The 18,582-nt window shown below is 43.8% G+C and overlaps 1 protein-coding gene across 5 annotated transcripts in view; it reads right to left on the bottom strand.

The window, feature by feature from the left end:
- The window catches only part of LYRM1 (LYR motif containing 1), an 88,224-nt gene that overhangs the window by 4,118 nt on the left and 65,524 nt on the right, over positions 1–18,582 (bottom strand). For all 5 annotated transcript variants that reach the window (XM_085629108.1, XM_085629104.1, XM_085629107.1 and 2 more), the window contains 2 exons: positions 6,086–6,244; positions 5,170–5,262 (listed from right to left, as the gene is read on the bottom strand). In XM_085629108.1, the coding sequence (XP_085485234.1) occupies positions 5,170–5,262; positions 6,086–6,244 (252 nt within the window). The remainder of the gene's footprint in view (positions 1–5,169; positions 5,263–6,085; positions 6,245–18,582) is intronic.

The following is an 18,582-nucleotide window of genomic DNA, read 5'->3' as shown; positions in this document are numbered from 1 at the left end:
TAGGTAATCAGCCATGCCCATATATAATGCGTTACCATAGTCCAGATTGCTTACCAGAAGTGCTTGTGTCATGGTTTTCCTACACTTTAAAGGAATCCATGGGAAACGTCTTCTAAGAAGTTTTAAAATGGCAAAACTTTTCCCGCATAGTGAACGCTACCACAGTAGTAGTATTAGACTTGCAATACTGGCATGATACAGAATATACATGTGTAACCAATGCAACATCAAAGAACACAAACAAATATGTCTTGAAAATGCTAGCTCCTGCTCCATGTTGAAGCATCAGACCTCCTGTGAGCGAACACTCACACAAATTGGCACCAGTTGAAGACTTGGTAAACATTGTGGTCTTACCAGCAAAGATATCGGAGTTAACATGTGTCCAGCAAGCTGCGATATAACTCACAAAGTGTGAGCTATAGCTTCAACGTTGCTTAACTCCCATAGGGCACGCCGTGCACACACACCAGTTGCATCGTCTCAGACTACCAGAGACCAAAGTATGTTAAAGCTGTGTGCATCAGCATTGGTAAAATAGCACAAACTGAGCGCAGACTACATAACTAACATCGCGGCATAAACCACGCATTAGCCTGACACACCCGATGTTGCCATGGACCACACAGTAAACGCTATAATTGCAGCAGAAACTGCCAAACTTCTCTGTGCCTTCCCTGGCTGATTTTTTCCTTCCAAGGTGGCCGCCATATACGGGTTACGTTTTTTTTTACAGGCGATGGGACTTGTTTCCCCAGCATCGCATCCGTCGTCACTTTCACAAGGAAATCGGGCTTCTGTGGGACATACCCGAACTCCTCTTCCATGAATCGATTGACGTTTACATGTTTACGTCATCATATGGATTTCCACCCCACTGGAGAGAGGAGCTCCAGTAGCAACTGTCACCTTGCTGCACAGTCAACCGTTGCCACGTAGAACCCATGGCCTCCAGCATCCAGATGCAGCACCACATTGCACTGTGATCAAGCTCCAAAGTAAGTCACCTGACTTTTCTTAACCAGGTGTTCAATAGCGCAATGGTACCTAGTTAAAATGCCAGTCCAAGGGAACCACTATCTGAGATAAAATCAGTGGTGCTGTTTCTTCTATGAAAGGCATCCGAAAGTGCCACAGAGATGTCAGTGCACACGCTGCTTGTGACACTGTCTCTAAATACTGTCCTGTCAAACAGTTGACACCTGCCAGTATTATCCACCCGACGTGAAGAAAGTAAAAGCGCAATGTAAAGACAATTTCTGCCAAGCAAACTCCGCTAGTAAATATTTATTGTCAAAACTTCAAACATATAACAACAAGGAAGCACTCACTGGCAGGGCTGTCCGATGTGAACAGGACCCTGGTGGGGCTTTCATGCCTAGTGCTTCAGTCTTACAGCTTGATTCTTGACTCAAAGTTTCAGGTAGTTTCTTTTTAGTAGTATCCTGAACGGTTTCTTTGCACACGTAGTTTCTAAAGCTTCAAATCGTCGCCAAAATTGCGTAGTAAGTAGGTCCATTAGCCAAGATGTTGTTTCAGTTGATTTATTAAGTCTTAGTTATAAGTTGTAAAGTTCATGCGAAGCAGCCCCACCAGGAGCAGCCTGCCTGCTGCTCAGCCCATACTCCAACTGTCACACCTCACCTCACAGGCACGCAAACATTCCATTCATGTCCATCACACCATAATTCCACGCAGCACATTCACACTGACTGAGCAGCTAGGGAGAAAGTAATAGGATAATTACATAAACAAGATACTACAAAGTGGTGGAAGAATGTTGTGCAAATATGCATTGCTAGAGAATTAGGTATAGAAAGAGAAAGAAAAAAGAGATTTGCAACCAGAGCCAAACTTTTCCGGGGAGGAGGGTGGGTGTATGTGAATCTGCAGCACTAAACGCTACAAACAGATGCTTACAGGATAACATTATCCTCGTAGCAGATACAAATGCTCTGCATAGAATGTAAAGCAGTCTCTCTGTATAAGCAGTGGCTAGCGTGTGGATGAAGCAGAAGTCTGAAAAAGGGTCCTTAGAATCGTCTGCCAACTAAAGCTTGCTGTCTAGCAAGAACGTCCAAATGGTAGTTTGGTAAATATGTGGTGTTGACCAAGTAGCTGTCTTACAGATGTCAGCCAGTGGTATGTTTTCAAAGATTGCCATAGTAGCAACCTTCTTTCTTGTAGTGTTTGCCCTGGGAGGTACAGGGGGAACTTGTTTGGCTTTAAAGTGGTAAGTATGGATGCACTTGACTATCCATTTGGCAATTCCAATTTTTGAAATAGGCTGACCCTTTTAGGGGTTATTAAAGGCTACAAATAGCTGGTCTGCCTCACATAAGGATTTGCCCCTATCAATGTAGTACATAAGAAACCTCTTGACACCTTAAGTGTGAAGGGCTCTCTCCGCTGCCTATCCTGGTTGTAGAAAAAAACAGAAGTTCTATGGGCTGGTTGAGATGAAAAGGTGAAATCAGCTTGGGCAGAAATGTTCGGTTGGTCTGTAGTACTACCCTATCATTGTGGACCTGAAAGGAGGGTTTGTGTATTGTGAGTGCTTGCAATTCAGTAATACGCCTCAGTGAAGTTATAGCCACCAGGAATGCAACCTTTCCGATGGAGGTATTGAAGGGGGTACAAATGCATTGGCTCAAAGGAGGGACCTATGAGTCTGGTGAGGACTACATTGAGATTCAGCTCAAGGGCTGGAGTCATGCTTGGGGGAATGTCCTTTTGAGGCCTTCCATAAAGTCTTGATGTCTACAGTAGAGTGTTCTCTATTCTACATGTAAGTGGCAATGGCTGCTAAATGACGTCTAATGGAAGTATATGCTAAACCCAGACCATTGTAGATGAAGGAGGTAACATATAATGTCCTACACCACAGGTTTTAATGGATCTATGTGCTTTAGAATAAAGTAATGGACAAACATTTTACGTTTTGCAGCATAGCAAGCTCGAGTAGCCGGCCTTCTGTGCAAGGCGCAGGTAGCAGAAGTCTAGGATCTCAGGTGACAAATCGCTAGGGTGGGCTGTTTAGGGTCTGGATGTTTGATCTGACCCTGGTTTCTGGTGAGAACGTCCGACCTGTTGTGTAACTTTTTGTGGGGGCTGATGGACATTTCGAGTTGAGTCGAGTACCAGGGCTATCTGACTCAGGTGGGGATATGAAGAGGAGTGTCTGGGATGTTTGTTACATCTTTTGTACCACTACTGGAAGGAACAGGAGAGGTGGAAAAGCTTAGTCATGTATCCCTGACCAGTTCATCCATAGTGTGCTGCACATGGACTGTAGTTGTGGGAACCCGGAGGTCAAGCCTGGGTATTCTGCATTTTCTGAGGTGGCGAACAGGTCTATCTGTCGAGTTCCCACTAGGAAGTAGCTGTTCAGGACCAGAAGATTGAGTCCCCATTTGTGAATGTTTTGGTATGACCGAGTGAGTAGGGCTGCTGGGGCAATATACACCCCTGGGAGGTACATGCTATCTAGTGGATGCGGTGGAGGAGGGTAAAAAGCCAAATTGTGTATGCTAGAAGGGAGAGGTGGTGAGGGTGGGTGCCGCCTTACTTCTGCAGATAGTACTTCAATGTCATGTTGTCTGTTTGGACTAAGCCTACCTTACCCATCAATCAGTGGGTGGAAGGCTTTGAGGGCTGGCTAGAATGCTACGAGTTTGAGGTAGTTAATGTGGTAACTTTTGTGGAATCCACAACGTTTATACTGCTTTGAGGTTAAGATGTGCCCTCCCCCATCCTAGTTGTGATGTGTCCCTGGTAATGGTTACCAGTGGTAAAGGGTCTTTGAAATTCTGGCCCTGACACAGATTGTTGCTCTTTCACCACTGCAACGGGCAATGGCACTGGCTTTTACCAGCACTGGATCCGCCATGTGACCCTCTGCTTTGGACCAGTCTGCCATGGGGCACTATGGTTATGCAGGATGCCATCATGCCGAGAAGGCACATTACTGTTTTGACTGAAAGTGGACAATTTGACTGAAAAAGAGGGACACAGTGTTGAAAAGCCATGACTCTTTGATGGCTGGAGTAGGTTTTACCTGTTACTGAGTTTAGGGTTGGCCGTAATGAGGGTTGTATTTGGTAAGGTAGCAGGTATGATTGGTGACTTGATGGAAAAGTCTAAGTTGTGTTGGAGAGATGCATGGGAGAAGCACTTAAGCTTGCTTGAGCTTTTTATCAGCCATTCATCTAAGTAGGAGAATATGTGAATGCCCCGTCATCTCAGATGTGCTGTGATAACCGCTAGGCATTTGGAGGAGATCCTTGGGGTGGCAGTTACGCCGAAAGGCAAGACTTTGAATTGACAATGAAAAACATACCCCCCTGGAGGAACTGCAAATGGAAATTCTCAACATGCTTCTGAATAGGGCACTAGAAAATTGGTACCTAAAATCAAGTGCAGCCAGGTGTTCTTCTACAGCTTCCTAGCAAAGATGACAATGGGGTTGTGTAAATCCATTTTGGACCTCAAGAAGGTTCTCAAAAACCCAGTACTTAAGAATGGTCACAATGCAGGAGGTTATTATCCTGCTTATGGAGAAGAGTTCATGACCACCAAGGATATCAAGGCTATGTACCTCCACAACCTGATCCATCCAAAGCACCAGCATTGTCCATTATTTTCAGTGGCTGATCAGTATTTTAAATTCAAGGCACTACTGTAAGGGTACACACACAGAGTGTGGGTGACGTCTGGACAGAAGACTTGTGTCTCAATAGAACGCGTCCCAAACAAAAGCCTGACTAAAAATAAGGACTAGGTGTTCCAAGGTGTCAATGGTCTTTCTTGAGACTTGCTAATAGTGACAGCCATCTTTAATGCCTAGAGCAGAAGTTCTTTTTGGTTCATAGTGTCCTTGCTAGGCAATCATAACTCATACTTGCTGCATCTGGCACTTACTATTGAAATACTTGATGGCTGTTTCTCCATGAAGTCAACAAAATAAATATTTGAAACCAAAGAAGTACCTTGCTATACTCCCCCAAAAGGTATAGACTTGCACTGGTTTAATTTAATAATGCGTTGTTATTAAAATTATAAACTCTGTTGCACTTGTGGACAAATTCAAGGTGCATCACATTAGATCTTTAATCATGCTAAAGTGTTACGTCCAATGTCATGAATGAATCTACACGTATTAATACTTACAGGTCTTGGATATGGAATTCCATAATGTAGCCCCATTTCAATCCTTGCTTTACATTCTTCTATGTGCTGTTTCACCATGTCTGTGTCAGTAACCTAACAAAGCAACAAGATGCAATAAATATTTTTAACATCAAAAGACATTACTTTACTTTTTTTTTAGCAAATCATTTATTGAACCAGTCAAAGGGTGCCAACTAAACCTCAAGTGCATAGTGTCCTTTAAATGGTGACTATATCTGCTCAAAGACTTTTTAAGGCAACAATTTGTATTTTTCCTTTTCAAGAGCTCACATAAAACACCTTTAGCCTGTGAATGGGAGCCAGCATGAGAGGTACCTCAAATATCTACAATGGTCCTAATAACCCATCCTTTACAACCTTTGTGATGTCTCTTCTTTCTCTCACCTCCAGATCAACTAGAGGCACCTGTAGCCCCAGATTAGCGTCCTAGGCAACCTTCCATCAGAATGCCATTATTTATGTTTTTTCCTCAAATTTGGCGTCCCACTTAACTTATCACCCTAGATACCCACCTAGTTTGCCAACATAGATGGTCCACCCCCGCTCATCAGCAAGGTATGATGCATTTAGTGTCCTGCATTTACATATATGTACTGCAGAGGGACTCCTGTCTTGTGGTTTTTACTTTAGATTTCATTTAACTGTGGTATACTGTTTGACTTTTCCTTGCACAATGCTCTGAAGCCCTTTGTGTCCTGGTCGGAACTTTCTAAAACAACGTAGAAGAATAAATACTAAGCAAGACATGGAGTCAGCCAAAGACGCGCTGTTCTCATAAGATACAGTTTTATTCGAAAAATTGTATAGTGCTTGTGCCTCTTATCACAACTGTTCTCGTGTAGCTACATATTTAGACAAAACCCAAGTCAGAATACAGTAATGAAGCAGTACTTACGTGTTTATTTTTCTTAAACAATGTTTTGGCTTCATCAACAATATATTGTTTTTCCTTGATGGTGTCTTCCAGCTTTCCTGACAAAGCCTGCCATTGTTTTGCTAGTTTGAATATCTTCCGGTAAAGACCAAGAACCTCTTGTCGTGCTGCTGTTGTCATCTAAAAAAATGATATAACTTAGGACAACAAAGGCAATCCTTTATTATATTCAATGTTACTTTGTCACTGTTTAACAACATATAAAACCAAGTGTCGAAAATATATTTGGAAAATATTTACAAATGTGATCAAAAATTTACCAATGTAATAGGTATGACTTTACTCGACTCTTCATGAAAATAATGCTGGGTTCATACAGAAAGTTGGCTAACCAGCCAGGTTACACAGCGCCCATCACTATACTGGCACCTTCACCCAGTACAGACCTTTCAGTCAAGAAGAAGTTACATTCTGGGACATGTAGGTGTGCTTTTTGCAAGAGGTGTTTATTAAAAGCCAGAAACTGCTGGTGTGTCGCTCATCAGTGGCATGCAGTGCACGCACCGAATGTGGATTCAATCCCCCAGGTCCTACTAGCAGGGCTCAGGACCCTAGCTTAGACTCTTTCCACCGAAGAAATACACCATACAGGCGACTAATCCTATGGTCAACCTTTTCACTCATAAGAGACTGAAACCAATGAACAAGTTGCTTGCCTTCCCTCCGCTCCTTCTGGGAGATACTGTATCTAACCACTGATTTCTCACCTTATAATATCCTCCAAGCGCCAGACTGGATCTGGATATTTTTTTTAAAGCGGTGCTCTCATGTGCCGCTACGTGGCGTGGTGCAGCTCCGAGACTGCTCCACACTGACCCAGAAGTGACAGAGTGGAGCCAAAAATAAGCGCCATCCCTGGGAAGTTTCTTAACTTTACCCTTTCAATGCCCTCACAACTGATGGTAAAGTGAGCTGAATACTGACTTGGAATCTTTTAGATGTTATATGGATGCCACTCCACAGAACGGGGAAGAGGGAGAGCAGCAAGGAATTTGAGGTTAGTTGGGTTACTCACTAGAGAGAGCATTAAACCAAGATAACATACTTTGGATGGATAATTCTAATTGCAGATTCATCACTGTGGAACAGATACCCAAACAATACCTTCCCAAGGTGGAGGTTGTGTAGATTGGGCTCCGATCAAAAACTCCTGCGATGTAGCTGTCAAGGCAGTAGTGGTTTGTGAACGTACGCACCGACACCCATGCTGCAGCATAGCATATGTCAAGGACAGGCACTTTGTGTACCAAAGCAGCAGTAACAGTGGGATTGGCTCTCGGAGCTTCCTGAAGCTGACTGTGGGCCAATACGTAGTAGACCTTAATGCAGAAGTCCATCAACCTCGACACAGTCCTCTTCTGCACCACCTTACCTTTCTTCGGACCAGAGAACTCCAAAAAAGCTCACTATCCACTCGATGGTCCTTGGTACTGTCACTGTAAAAGCTTAAAGGCCTTCGGGGTACAAACAATGGATCTTCTACTCGTCTTTTGAGGGGTTGGGAGCTGGACGATGTACGGTGGTGGAGTAATGTATTGGCCAATGTGGAAGGGAGTCACGACTTGTGATAACAAGGCTGCCCTAGTCTACAGCACCAGTTTGTCCAGGAAAAAGGTGGTGGAAGGCGAATGCAAAGAAAATACCCATAGTTAACTCATGTGACAAGCTGTTGTAACAACAATGCGGAATATGATCCTTAGGGTCAGGAAACACAGCAAGCAGTTCTGTATTGGCTCAAGTTCAGCATTGCAAACACCACACCAGGCTACAAATTTGCCCCAGCGCTCAGCATAAATGTTTTTTCTGGAAAGGCACTGAGTGGGAAGGATGGCATCCACTACGTCGGATAGCAAATCGAGTGCAGACAATTGGTGCCACTCAATTTCCATGCATATAGGTGTAGATTGCACAGCTTTAGGTGGAGGATCCTACCCTACTGCTGAGCAAGGAAGTCCTAGCGAAGTGGCAGTCTGATCAGAGAACAGATGCACATGGCCAGGAGTTCTGGGTACCACACTCTCCTGGACCAATCTAGGGCCACTAGGATAACTTGGGCACGGTCGATCTGATCTTCTTCAGAACTCGGTACACGAGAGCTAGAGGTGGGAAGGCATATATGAGTCCCTTGTTCCATTTCAACTGGTATGCCTTTCCTAAGGACTGTACTTATGTGAACTCCAATGCACAAAACTGTTGACACCACATTCTCGATAGTGGTGAAAATATCTAGTTAGGGTTCTCCTCACATTCTGAAGATGTGCTGCACCATCTCTGGATGCAGAAGCCACTCGTGATCTGCCAGACATCTGCTCAGTTCGTCCGCTCTGGCATTCAGGGGCCCTAATAGGTGATTTACTATCAGGAAGATGCCATGGCGCTCCGACCACCGCCAGAGACGTAACACCTCAGGAACCAATTCCACACTGTTGTTGCAGTACCTTAAGGCAATGGTGTTGCACCACATGGATGGCAGGCAGACACTGTGAGCCAGACAAATGGCTCGCAGCTCCAACACCTTGATGTGAAGCTGGGCCTCCGATGAAGACTACAGTCCTCTGATCTCCACCTCCCCCAGATGGCATCCCCTTGCCAGCAGTGACGTATCAGTCACCACCATCAACACTGGGTGGGGAAGGGAGTGGGGCCTGAAGCTGGACCAACTGTGTTTGAGCAGTCACCACTGCAGAGCTTGAGCTATCTCCTCTGAAACCTGAATATTATCAGAAAGGTTTCCTTGATGCGAGGTCCCGTGAAACTTAAGGTTTTATTGCAGGGCATTCATGCCCCACCTGGCATAGCTGACAAGAAGGATGCACAAGGCCAAGATTCAAGAAAACACATTCACTCTCAACATGATCCTGGACCAAGCCAGAAACATTGACATAATAGAATGAATGTCCTACACTCATTACTGAGGAGGAAAAGCCCAGAACTCAGTGTTCAGGATCTCCTCAATGAATGGAAGCCTCTGTGAAGGAATCAAGATAAGATTTCAGCACATTTTTTAGTGAGCCCCAATGAAGTCAAGAGTTTCTTCGTTGTCCACAGGTGGTCCATATCTGAATGTGGCTAGCCTGCCTTCAGTAGCAGTTATCAAGGTATGGGAATGCAATGACTCTAGGCTTCCAAAGATAGGCAGCAACCACTGCCATCGCTTTCGTGAACATCCGCGGGGTGCTGATGAGGCCAAAGGGGAGCTCGGCAAACTGAAAATGCCTCTGGCCCACCTTGAACCTCAGATTATGCCTTTGGGGCTTCAGGACAGATATATGAAAACATGCCTCCTACAAGCCCAAGGACACGATCCAGTTGCCCGGGTCCACAGTAGACATAATCTAGGCCAGCGCCAGCGTGAGCATCTGGAATCTGTTCTTCCGGAGGAAGACATTCAGGGATGAAAGGTTTAGGCCTGAGACTCCCTGTCCTTTTTTGGGACTATTAAACAGCAATAGAAACAACTACTGCCTTTTTCCAAGTCTGGTACTCTCCCAATCACGTCCAATGGCACCCTGGGAGAGCAACATGCACACCTGCTGTAGCAGGATGTACTGGTACTCTTCTGATATTCATTCTGATGTGGGAGTGATAACAGGCAGGGAGGAGAGAAAAGGCATAGTATAGCCATTCTGAACAATCTGTAAGACCCATCTGTCAGACGTGCTGGTTTACTTTTGTACATTGCCCATCAGGGTAGAAAAATGTGACTGACAATAACCGTGTCTTGATGGTCATCACGCATGACACTGAAACAATTTCCAACATAGGCTCATATCAAAGACAACACAAATCAAAAACAACACACTTCCAACAACACACCCACATTGTGAACTGTGCTACACATGTGGATAAGTGCTTCAGCACCCAATATTGGTAGGCACTACAAAAATGCTATAATAGAACACAATACAGGTTTTTTTTTTAATGTACTTACAGAAGTTTCTCATGTGAGCCTCTATTCCTTGTGTATTTAATAAATGGGTATGCTTTCCATAGCATTCTACACAGCATGTTTTTCCGTATCTTTTATAATGTGCGAGGTTGCAAGGTGTTAAGTAAGAATCACGAAGTCTTTATACCAATGTGTACATATTTGCCCCAGCCTTCGTCCAATGTATGACTGTATATGCATCAGTTTGCTTACATCAGTTAGTTTTGCAGCTAGATTGTTGAGAACCTCCCAAATTGGAGGGGAGGGGTCCACAGTTGGTTAGATCTTTTTATGCCAGTAGGAATAATCTTGTAGCCTCCTCAGATAAAAAACAGGACAGACATGGGTCTTTCACTCTTCTCTGTGCCGAGTCAAGCTCATCCAGATTCAGAGTGTTGTGAGCCAGGCAACCCTGCCAGAACACCTCTTATCTTCAGGAGTTATTTGTGCATGCGTGAACCTTCACCCTGGCCTCTGGAACCAGTAGACACACGCAGTTGTTGATATTTTACCTTTAGAAGTTATTTATTGTACACAAGCTGCACACATATCTAATGTATTAGAATCATGGTAATTATTATATGATCTCAGCAGGCATTATACAGAATAAAATGAATATTAAAAAACAAACACAATTTATATCACACATCCTGTTGGGACGGAAAAGGCCTCTGCATGTTAAGAGACATGCACCCCTGCCCAACTGTAAGGTTGTCTGGAACACTAATACATATTTTTACTCATAAGCAAACATGGATCATGCATGTGTGCAATGACATGGGCCTGTCTCACGGCTTGTGGTCTTGTTTGACCGGAAGGGGCGCTGAAAGCGCTACCTTCATAGAGGTTGAAGTCTTCTGCATTTACCAAGAGTTAAGCAGCACAAGCGCGGTGCCGGCAGCATACTGTGTAGTAATCAGTAGTGGTACACCGGTCCTTTTTACCCTGTGTCACTGGAGGAAGGCCTACAGGCTAACTCACCTTTATTAAAGTTCGGCTGAAGTGTGCTTACCTCAATCTTGGCCTACAGCAGTTAGATGTAGAGTGGTGCATAGTGCACGAGTAATGACAATGTGGGATGTATGTGTTTCTGGGAAGGGTACAGTACAGAGATAGAGCAGCGCTGTGCAGTAAAAGCATGGTTAGTGCATGTACTGAGTAGATGTATGCCTATGAGGATACATTACATGAGAGATGTAGTGCTGTGCAGTGTGTGTGCAATGAAAGCATCTGTTGGGTTGTAAGTGCGCTTACAATAAATAGACTACATGAAGGGTTAAGTGTTGTGCAGCGTGCGCCTGATGAGTGTGTGTGCTGGCAGTGTGTGTGTTTTAAAATAGCACACCATGGCACAATACAGAAAGGCTACAGTACTAAGCAGAGCGCACAGAGTGATTATGTATGCTGGATGTATGTGCACCTGGGGTGGCACAATACAAGGTGGTGATAGCACAGGACAGTAGGTGTACTGTGCTGTGTATGTATAAGGAGTGCAAGTGTGCCTACAATGGTACATTATGTGAAGGACCCTGGGTTCCATTTTGGGAAGTCCAGATATGCCTGGTGAAGATGGAGGAGGAGAGAGGAATCCCCCTAGACAGATTTGTGTATTGCAGCATTCCTGTGAGCTGTGTAGGACAGACTGGAGGAAGGGAGAGAGAGACTCCCCCTTCACCCTTCAAAAGGGCGCTTTCTGATTCAGTGATAGATTAAAAGGAAGGGGCCTGGACACATCTCAGGAAGAAGACTGGGCTGATAAGGGAATCATAAGGAGTAGGGCTGGGAGCCCAAGATTAAACTTTTGATGTACATATCACTGTGGCTGACTTCCAGGAGTGAACTCAAGTCACTCTCATAGCCTGTGATGTGGGACTATCAGCTCTGGAGTCACTACTACTGTGACAGACAGCTTTTCAAGAGGAAAAAGAGAGAGAAAAGTGTACACTTCAAACGAAGCAGAACCCCAACATAAAACTTCAAAGACTCAGACCCTAAAGCACATTTGGAGTCTGGAAATGGACTATAAGAAGGGAAGGTTGAGACCCCAACATTTGTCATCTGCCAAGCAGCCAGACGGGCTGTGTGAGAACAGGAAGCTCTGCAAGACTTCTGCCTGTTATTAGGACTGGGTCAAGGCCTGCCAGTCTCCCTACTGGGCGAGGGGGTATCATCCAGGGAATCCCAAGACCATCTAACCTAGAGCTTGGAATACTAGGGACTGCCTGGTTCCCAAGACCAGTGTGCCCTTTGAGGAAGAAAAGAGCTTTGGAGGAAGCGAGGTCCAGTGGGGAGCCCTACCGAAAGGACTCCCTGTGCGAGGTGCATGGAGACAGCTGTGCACTGATCGGGTCATTTCTGGTGTGCAGGAGTGATTCAGATACTCCCTTATGCCAGAAGAGAGCCGTTGTGGACTGAGTCATACATCGAGCACCGTGCAGGGAGCATCAAACTATACAGCCTTGTTGCGGTGACCCTGTATTTCAGAGTGGACTACTGTTGAAGTGATTGTGCTGACAAGCGCACCAAGACTCGTGTTTGCCTTAGCAGCAACACTGTATGTCAGGTGGTGCCGCCGTGGTGTGGGTGATTGAACCAGTGGAATCAGCGCTTTGCCCACAAGTACCATGGCATATGCTGTCGGTACTGAGCTTTGCCAAAAGTTTGGGCCGTTACCTGAGAAAGGAGAAGCTGCTACCTGAGGGTGGAGCCGGTGCATCAAGATCTACCCCTGACCGACCACGAGAAAATCGGAGGACGCCAAGGAAGATGTTGCATCATCACTGGGATCTGGACAGGAGCCTGAAGACCAATCCTGAGTGTGGAAAACATACATTTGCCCCTAAGGAAGCTGGGAACATCTCCCTTCACCGAAAAAGATGGCAGCACCACTTGGGAGAGAGCCTGTGCCGGCCAGGTGCAGCCGTGTGTACTGTGAGTAGCCTGACTTCTCCAAACATAATCAGAGCTTGCAAGTGCTCATGATCGGAGAACAGTTGAAATGCTGAACGCTTCCATGCTGATCCGAGCCGCTGCCGGACGGACTCGCCTTCTATTTACTAAGCAGCCTGAATAGATAGGCTTTTTCACGAGACCCCAACCGGCTGGTGGAGGTCCAGTGAAGATTTAGATGAGGCTCTACCCGGCTGGTGGAGACCTATTGCCAAGAAATACTGATCGCTACAACCTAATCACTGCATTCTGATTTCATCTACTAAGACTTCTGCATATTGGCTGTCCACTCATCTCTCCATAGTCCTGAAGAAGACCAGCTCTGATGCACCTTACGGTTGCGCTACTCTCAGGGTCGAAACGTCGACATGCCACAAATGTCCGCACAGCCCTCATGAACACGATTTAATTTATTATTGGATCTTGGAGCACATGTGCAAAAAGCAACAGGACAAAACTTTTTAAAATAATTTTCCCCTCCCCCTTTTTTTATCTAGCATGTACTTACTTGTCTTGTATATAGTGTACTGTGCATATCACTAAATCACTATATGTCACTTTTTTCACCACAGTCAGTTATTGTTCCTTGTTGCAATTGAATTTGTAAGGGTGACAGCCATTAGTATTTGATACTCATTTAAGAATATACTATTGAGTCTTATTTTGTGTGTGTTTTTTCCTTTCATGAATCATTGCTCTATGTTCTGTGAATAAGTATTTGCTCTCTGTATTTACAAACAGTACCCTAAGCGATTGTATACATCCGGACAGAAACAATTGTTTTGTTTAACAGAACGCTTCCATGCAGCAGGTAAGACTTAAATCTGGCTTGTTGGGCCCTGAGGGACTCGCTGTCGAAGATGCCATAACACCATAGACACTTTTGACTATTTTCTAAGAGTCAAAGGGGGACTCTTGAGTAAGGCCTACTAGTGAGCATTCCCTGGATGCAGCCATCAGTGAATGGGGAATAATCCCGACCACACTACAAGGAAGAGTGGAACAGGGATTAACCAGACAATACTAGGGCCCCGATATCAAGAGGATTTTGTTAATGCGTACGAATGTCCTTATCTCTATGAATGCGTAGAGTTTGAAATAAAATACTTCTTTTTCATAGAAAAATAGGTATTTGACTGGACATTGATTTATTGAAATCGGTGAGTGCACTTTGAGTTATGAGTCGTGACACTAACTAACCTGTGGCGACACTTCTCCCCGAGGAAGCCTTTGACTACTCGCCACAGCTACCACGGAGTCAAGTGCAAAACGGGTACTTGGCCCAGTTGCTCAGAATCCATGGTAGTATACAACACAGTGCTGGATGGAATTCTTGAATTAATTTCAGCTCCTGGTAATCACTCGAGGCCACATCCCAATCCTTAATTTTTTTGCACACCATGCCACCTCAGTTTGGAACACGCTATATGCAAATCAGTCTTGACCCTGTTCCAATAGGTACAGTCCAGCCCGCATTGAAAAGCCAAGTCCTCCCTGAACCAGAACATAAGCAACCCAGGACCGGTTTTGCTCTATTTATGGGCTCATCAATCGAATACAGTATGGTTTCAGTGACATGGCGTGCAAAATAACAATGGTTTGGGATGCAGCCCAAGCAATTACCTGTGACTGAGTTTAATTCAAGCATTCCATCCATCACTTTTTGTATACTTAAGAATGCACAGTAGGTCAGGTCCCAGTACATTAGGAGTAAAAGGCCTTAACCACCACGGCTGGACCCAGTAGCCCTTTGAAAGCGGTTCTCAAACATCTCTACTACCTGTAATAAATTTGTCTAATCCGTATCTAAAGCCTATATATGTTATCAGCCTCATGGCTATTGTATTGGCTGAATGAATGGTAATTTCCCTAAATATTTTCTGCCAAGCCAAATAACTATGCCTGCATATCTTAGAAAGTAGTTGAGCCTGCATTTGAATAATGTTGCTCCGCCATATACCCTTGAGCAAACAGTCTTTGTCTCTGTTCCTTCGAATTTCCCTGGGGAAACGGCTATTTCAACGCGGGATGAGCCACGCGTGCCATTTATACGCAAGTTGAACAAAGCTTGCCTTTTAACCACGCATATGCGTGGTAAACGCAGTTAGCGGTCTAGCATTGCAGCGAGTGGGTAGGGTGTGTTGGAGACTTCCGGCAGTCTGCGGATGGAATGGCGGCTTGGTGACGGTCCAGGGAAGACATGACTTGGCAGTTCGGGATGGACTGTTCCCATGAGGCACATGGTCAAGACTGATTTGCATATAGCTGTGCCTGAACTGGGGTGGCGAAGTGAGCTAAAGAATGATTATGGATTCAACCCGGGTCTGTGACTGGGGGTGAGTGTCTGAAAAGTTTTAGCGCTCTGTCCATCATCTCCTTGTGTTTGCTTTGTTTGCCCTAAGTTGGCAGGCTATGCCCAGACGTGGGTCCCTTGCTCACTTTGTCACTGGATTCAAGCTAGCCTGGCTGATGAGGGATGTTAGCCCGAAACCGGTCCCAGCATGCTTGTTTCCGGTCCAGGGAAGACATGGCTTGGCAGTTCAGGCTGGACTGTTCCCATGAGACACAGGGTCAAGACTGATTTGCATATAGCTGTGTCTGAACTGGAGTGGAGAAGTGAGCTAAAGAATGATGATGGATTCAACCCAGATCTGTGACTGGGGGATGAGTGTCTGAAATGTTTCAGCGCCCCGTCCATCAACTCCTTGTGTTAACAAAGAGTAGATATCACTTCCTGTGTTGGCGGGTATAAGGTATAATGACAACTTTCAATAGTATCGCTCACAGTCCTCCTTGTTGCATTCCTTGCTAGGTAAACAACACTTTTCTGTGACTTTCATAATATTTACCTTTGTTCTAGAATTTGGCTTTGGTGATACTTTTAAATTACACAATTATTACCCGCTGTTGCATTACATTCATCATAACAAAAGTATCTGTTTACATGTGAGTGAAGTTTCCAATGGATTTGAAAACTCTTTTGCATTTAAAAATACATACTATTCTTTGAACGAACAATGCATTGAATAAGTAATTTCCCAAGTGTAATTTAAGAATGAGATTCCAGTTGTTTGTATCATCCAGTGTCCTTCCTTCGAACTGTAATACATTCATAGGTGGTGTAATAAGTCCATGTAATAACCATGTATGCCTCATTTCCCATACAGAATATAAGGCAATGATTCCTAAAACTTCACTGAGATCAAATTTTATGTAAAATCCAGTTTACTTGACATTTTCTCATGAATGCTCCGATTACATAGATCAAATATTTATTCATTTATCAGGTTCCATGAAGTCTTTTTGATTTCAATTTCTGTAAGGATGTCTACAATATAAATATCGTTTTTAGCTGTCCTGTTAATATCTATAACTCTCTAACAGGTTTTTCACAACATCAAAAGCAACTGAAGTCATTTCTGAAAATGAACCTATTTTCTTCATTATCATCATTAAATCACTGCTTATTGTTTCATATGTTCCCTGAATGTTATCTGCATCTATTTCTGTTAATGTTTGAAGAATTTGTGCAGCAGATGTATTTGCTGTGTTACAGACATAGCAGTTATTGCATTTAAATCCAGTTTGATTATTTTCTGTTGTTTTGGACCTTTACAACAACAATCAAGTTTTCATGCCACATATTTATGTGTTGCTCCAGTTTCTAGTGATAAATCATTTACACAGCCCCAGCAAAGGCTATGCTATAAGTGTCAACATGTACTGTGTTGTACGTGGGATCTGCTTTATTCACTAACAGTCATATGCTCCTATAGCAAATCTTTTACAACATCCATTTGTTTGCGAACTGCAAACACAAGATTCCCAACTTCAAGAGACAGATTTTTTAACATACCATTAGGAATTAATGCTTGCATTTCAACACCCCCAAATGTTCTTTTTCGCTTCCACTTTGAGGTATTGGATGTGTTAGCAATTTGTTAACGTAAGATAAACTTACACATGTTAACTGTTGAACTGTATTATTCAAAAGTACAAAATATTGTGGAAAATACCATGCTGGAAACAAAGGGACAGATTTACAAGCCCCTTGCAAAACTTTTACGCCACCTTTGCATAACTATTGAGACGCAGCGGTGGCGTAAACAATGCACCACGTTGTGACACATTTACAACGTGACACATCTAGGGAGATGCGTCATATTGTAAAACCCTGCGCTACATTACACCTCCATCAGGTATAATGTATGCGGGGTGGGCGTTCCGACATAAGAAAGCCTTGTAAAAGTGACACAGTGAAATCTACAAGAAGCAGGCGTAAGGAGTGACGCAGCATAATAGGAATAGGCATGCTTGCGGCATGAGGCAAGCAATGCGTTGCCTTTACGCTAACAGATGCGTCACACGTCTGTCAATCCTTGCGCCACGGTGCGCCGCATTGTAAATGCAACACATCCATGGTGGCGCAAGGATTTTTTGTGTGACGCAAATTAACTGACGCAGCTCTGCTGACATGCAGAGATGCGTCAGTTCTTGTAAATCTGCCCCAAAGTATCTCACACTTGAATTTGCTAACTTTTTGTTCCCTGCACCGATTTGACTGGCATGTTTGTGCTCCAGACTGAATCTTTTTTTCAGTATAGTCAACTAAAAACTCAAATGAATAAATAAGATTTTACCTAGAAATAAACGCAAGAGTGAGGTTTGTGGTATTTTGAATATAAAAATAAAATTATAAAAAATATGTTTCATCATGATTTTTATATCTCAATGTAGACTTAAAATAAGAGATATTCGTGTCAAACTCGGGCTTACTCCCTATTACTGATGTTATTTATATGAGATAAAGTTCTTCTTGCATTTGATATATGTAGAGCTCAGTCAGCATATATAACAGGACAGCTAGTTGTAATTATCTTCTGTGAGATGAGGATCAACATTGTACACTGAAGCATGTGTCTAGTTCCATGAGTAAATGTATCAGTTGTTCTATTCTGTTCACTGGCAAATAGCCTGGGGCAAGAAGTAGTCTAAATCGAGACAAAACAAATGTGTGGAACTTGGACAGTCTCTGCTGGCCCTAAAAACTGATGATCTAATTCTTTCCAGTAGACACTGTCTTACACCAGGGTGGCTCCTATCCTTTCTTCAGACATATCTTTGGCAACTCTATGTTTTTCATTTTGGATGTTTTGAATTTTAAGTGTTCAGGCTGGATTCCCTAAATCTGGAACATATTCTATTTGCACCATCTTCAGAAAAAACACAATTATGCAACAAATTGCTAAAGAAGATTATGCTAATGTGAGCTGGACATAAGGCGTCACTGATCACGCAGATCCTATAATTTTGGAAGGTCCAGTATGCACATTTTAACTCCAAACAGTATTTTGTAAAGGGAGAAGTAAGAGAGCAGGTCTTGGCATATTATTTATAGCGCTCTGTGCACTAAGCATGTTCTGAACCCGAAGACCCACCCCTGTCAAAGACTGTATCAATCAAGGCTTGTTTTACTGTGGAATTGGTTCTCTCTCAATGACCCTGTCAGAACTGGGTCTGAAGGGATGTGAGAATTGAAGACTTGCTTCCAACTTGGAAAGTGGATCTGCTAAGGGCCTTA

This window comes from Triturus cristatus, chromosome 10, assembly GCF_964204655.1.
Source record: "Triturus cristatus chromosome 10, aTriCri1.1, whole genome shotgun sequence".
Taxonomy (NCBI): domain Eukaryota; kingdom Metazoa; phylum Chordata; class Amphibia; order Caudata; family Salamandridae; genus Triturus; species Triturus cristatus.
The sequence above is the reverse complement of the archived record's forward strand: the minus strand, read 5'-3'. Positions and strand labels throughout refer to the sequence as shown.